Genomic DNA, 4,451 nt, shown 5'->3' with positions numbered 1-4,451 from the left:
ACATTTATCAAATGAATCTTTAATGTGAACCTATAGTTCTTTTTTTATTATTATTATTTTTGTTCAAACCTAGAAGTCGTTGCATTACATTCCGAGTAAGATTTAATAACTAACGTGACGAATTAAAAATAACAATAATAACGAACGAGCGAAACAAAACGAGAACGTTTTGCGAGACGTGGCAAAAACCGTAATCCAATAGTGAGAAGGACGTGGCAGAATTGAGATCTATTGTTCATCTTCATCCCCTCTCTTTCTTTTTGCCTTTTTTTTAAAAAAATTTAATTTTATCTCTCTTATTTTCCGTTTCCTCTGTGGCTTCTGTCGCTGCAGCAAAAGCTTTTAGAGAGAGAGAGTGAAGAAATCGATTAAATGGTGGCAATGGCTTGTAGGCTTCCGGCGCAGCTCGCGACGCCGGGAAAACTCCATCGCTCAACAAAAGCTTCGACGTGCCATGGCGCACTCTCATTTCGGCGCACTTTAGCACCCGAAGCTATCGGTTCTTCTCTCTCTTCCGCTCCTTCCTCCTCCATAACTCTCACTGGTTAGTCAATTTTTGCCTTTTTTTCTTACCTCTGCTTGTTTCGATTGTTTTGGCATTTGCAAAATTGATGAATAATGATACGGAGTTGAAAAGAAAAAAGGAGAAAAATACGAATTCTCATTCTAACAGTTGCTAAATGCAGGAATAGCAATTTGGATACTCAAGTGGTAAAATATCGAGCTGTATAAATTGTATTCAATTCGACTAGGAAGTTCGTAATTCAGAGTTTAGAGTTTGAGTACTATTTTTATTTTTTATTTTTTTTGGTAGAAAGAGGTCTATATTCAGTCGTTATATACTAAATGTGTATATGGGTAATTGTATAATTTATTAAATTGTAAGGAAAACAAAGCCAAGTCTCTTTTTTAGTATTGAGATTCTGTTTCATTATCATTGTTATCAAGTGACGCCAAAGTAGTTATTATTATTGGTATTGGTATTGGTATTATTGGTGAATTTATTTTATAAAATGATTTTGAGATTCTTAGCATTGTCTTTGATAACAGTATTAGTATTGGGGAACTTATTATAGTATTAGTATTGTTGGTGAATTTATTAAATATAAGGAATTGTATAAAATGACTTTGAGATGCTTAGCATTATCTTTGATAATTATCCTCAATTAACTAACTAATTCCAGATCTATATAACTTAACTGGATCTGTGGCAGGAAGTTCTTACAAGAGACCTCTAGTAACATGTACTGGTCAGACATCTGTTGGAGCTGTGAATCTTGCTCCGGGCACGCCGGTTAGGCCGACAAGTATACTTGTGGTGGGTGCTACGGGGACTCTTGGCAGGCAGATTGTGAGGCGGGCACTCGACGAGGGCTATGATGTCAGGTGCCTTGTCAGGCCTAGACCAGCCCCTGCTGACTTCCTCCGCGATTGGGGCGCCACTGTGGTCAATGTATATAAACTGAATTTTTGGATTAATTGTCTATTGTTGATGTGGTATTGGTACAGAAACAAACAAGGGTATTTCACGAATATGCCATGCTTGTGTTTTTCTTTTATGTATATGCTTGTTCAACAGGGTTACTTTGGAAGCCTATAATGTGTTATGGGGAAAGCGTGTTTTGCTTGTTCAAATATTTGGACACATCGTAATTGTAAATCTAGTAGTAAATTTTGTTATTTGGGTGTAAAGTATGGGTTCGTTGTAGGACCTTGTCTTTATTTTGCTCTGTTGAAGTTGAGTCATTGAATGTAAAGTGTTTTGGAGCAGGCAGACCTTAGCAAACCAGAGACAATTCCTGCAACACTGGTCGGGATTCACACGGTTATCGATTGTGCTACTGGAAGACCAGAGGAGCCCATAAAAAGGGTATGATTTGACTACAGATTATTTCCTTGTCTCTTCAAAAGAATTGTCTTAGCCTACGATTTACCTAGTTCTGATCCTGCATTTTTTAGTAGCTGCTTCATTTCAACAGCAAGTATAATGAGTCATGTTAAATTTCTTTTGTTCAGTGAAGAAATTGGTGCACAACTTATCGTATCATTAAAGAACCTAGAAAGAAGAGAGCAAATTGTACAACATCTGATATTATCGTTTTACTGGATTCCTAGCCTTATCTAATCCGCTTTTTTATTAGGTAGATTGGGAAGGAAAAGTCGCTCTTATACAGTGTGCAAAAGCAATGGGAATCCAGAAATTTGTATTCTTTTCCATTCACAACTGTGACAAGCACCCAGAAGTCCCGTTGATGGAGATCAAATATTGTACTGAGAAGTTCCTCCAGGAGTCTGGCCTAAATCACATTATTATAAGGCTATGCGGTTTCATGCAAGTGAGTAACCAACAACTGGGGATTTTACTTTTTCTTTACCATCTTCTTACGTACTTAATGTAATTTTATGATAACCTTTCAAGTTGGATATCTAATACTTTCTTTGAATGTCTCTTGATTATATTTGTAAGTTGAATACAAATGCTTCTTATCATCTTGGTAGGGCCTTATTGGGCAGTATGCAGTACCTATACTAGAAGAGAAATCGGTTTGGGGTACTGATGCTCCTACTCGAATTGCTTACATGGACACACAGGTTATTTATCCCATAACTTCTTATCTTATTCGTTTTCATAAATACATTTGATTCCATTTTTATGATATCTGAAAAATGAAAACTTGTACATCTATGCCAGGATGTAGCTCGTCTGACATTTATAGCACTGCGAAATGAGAATATTAATGCGAAGCTTCTCACATTTGCTGGTCCCCGTGCATGGACGACTCAAGAGGTGAGCAAAGAATAGCTTTTGTTGAGAGCTTATATACTTCTCTCCCGAGTGTTTGCTTTGGTAAGACTACTTTTTACTGAATTGGGGAATCTAATAGCTGAACTTGTATTGCTTACAGGTGATAACATTGTGTGAGAGACTTGCAGGGCAGGACGCAAATGTTACAACAGTCCCAGTCTCCATCTTGAGATTGACTCGTCAGCTAACTCGGTTGTTTGAGTGGACGAATGATGTTGCCGATAGATTGGCATTTTCAGAGGTAGAATTTCTTGCATTTCCCTTTCTGATTTTTGTATAAAGGAAATATACAACTGAAGGGCTAATCTGTTGCCCTTAATGTGCACAGGTTCTTACAAGTGACACCGTTTTCTCCGTTCCCATGGTGGAGACATATAATCTACTTGGTGTGGATGCAAAAGATATAGTTTCGCTAGAGAAATATTTACAAGATTATTTCACAAACATATTGAAGAAATTGAAAGATCTCAAGGCACAGTCAAAGCAAACGGATATTTACTTTTGAAGGAAAGGAACCATTTTGCAATATTGTAAATGAAGCCATGTATGTATTAACAAGTCTTGTGCCACATACCACTCATGTCGAGGTATTGACTCATTTTGGTCACCCCCCCTTCTTGTTCTTCTTTCAAAATTTTCATTTGGAGAGAGAAAATTTGTTGAATGCCAGTGTGCTACTGTATTAAGATTGCTAAATGCAAAGTCTCCATAGTTTTGATGTTTAATCTTTCATAGTCTGCCGACTACTCCACATATGTGATGAAAGGAATTTTCAATCCGAATGTGTCTTGCAGATTTTACCCTTGTGCACCATAGTATGTGCAAACAGTTAAAATTTACATTTATGTTTCTCAAAAGGAATAGAGTAGGGCAATTTAATAAACACTTGTGAACCAGATTAAGATCAAAAGACAAACGCGTGTAAGGAGCTAATTTGAGTTTTTGGTGGCTGTAGGCATAATCTTGCGGTAATACCATACTTGTCTCCATCACAAGGGCAGAGTTCGAATCCCCACCGGGCCCACCCCAAGTTAAAAAAAAAATAATAATAATAAAATTGCCCTCTCAAGTCTTACCTATGTAGTGTAGGCAATAGGCATAGCCGCTCTCTTGCAATTTCCACTTGTCCTCTTTAGTGCGTCGTTGACTTTTTTCCTTCTGAAAAAAAAGGATTTTCTGCAATAATTTCAATTCTCCCAAAGTCAAAAGAGCTGATATATGTATAAAATACTAATAGAGGTAATTGACGTCGTCGTTTTGTGACCATGCGTTAATAGTCTTTTAAAAATAGAATTGGGCCAGGATACCGGTAGCCGCGAAGTCAACAGGTATGCCCGGCCTATCAATAGGCACTCGCGGACATAGTCCAGCCCATCAGGCAACCAATAAACGCCGAAGCCCACACAGATAGTGAAAGCTGGAAAACTAGAATGCCGACCACAGCAAAATTGAGCTGTCCCCTCTCTTAGGTCAGTGGCCACGAGACATAGGTCGTTTATTGTTTGAGAGTAAAGGGCAGAAATAATGGTAGAGGCGAAATAATACTCCCTAACAATCAAATCTCTATCGAGTTTTAATAAACTGACATATTTTTCGTAATATGTATTATTTGACAGTTCAAAATCCTATATACGATAAGGTTTTT

General features: G+C 37.5%; 1 protein-coding gene across 1 annotated transcript; it reads left to right on the top strand.

Moving 5' to 3' along the window:
• The first annotated feature begins 295 nt into the window (after positions 1-295).
• Positions 296-3,552, top strand: LOC21397519 (uncharacterized protein ycf39). Its single transcript, XM_010105034.2, has 8 exons — positions 296-544; positions 1,215-1,453; positions 1,772-1,870; positions 2,142-2,336; positions 2,500-2,592; positions 2,693-2,788; positions 2,907-3,047; positions 3,135-3,552. Exons 1-8 carry the CDS (start codon positions 373-375, stop codon positions 3,309-3,311), a joined length of 1,212 nt encoding a protein of 403 aa, XP_010103336.1. The 5' UTR covers positions 296-372; the 3' UTR covers positions 3,312-3,552.
• The last annotated feature ends 899 nt before the right edge of the window (positions 3,553-4,451 follow it).

This window comes from Morus notabilis, unplaced genomic scaffold, assembly GCF_000414095.1.
Source record: "Morus notabilis unplaced genomic scaffold, ASM41409v2 Scaffold629, whole genome shotgun sequence".
Taxonomy (NCBI): Eukaryota; Viridiplantae; Streptophyta; class Magnoliopsida; order Rosales; family Moraceae; genus Morus; species Morus notabilis.
The sequence above is the reverse complement of the archived record's forward strand: the minus strand, read 5'-3'. Positions and strand labels throughout refer to the sequence as shown.

Bases quoted from the DNA above. Each gene is read 5' to 3' on its own strand.
- LOC21397519 (XM_010105034.2), top strand. From the start codon at position 373: ATGGTGGCAATGGCTTGTAGGCTTCCGGCGCAGCTCGCGACGCCGGGA. The intron at 1,871-2,141 runs GTATGATTTGAC...CTTTTTTATTAG, and splicing joins CAGAGGAGCCCATAAAAAGG to GTAGATTGGGAAGGAAAAGT. The intron at 2,789-2,906 runs GTGAGCAAAGAA...TATTGCTTACAG, and splicing joins GTGCATGGACGACTCAAGAG to GTGATAACATTGTGTGAGAG.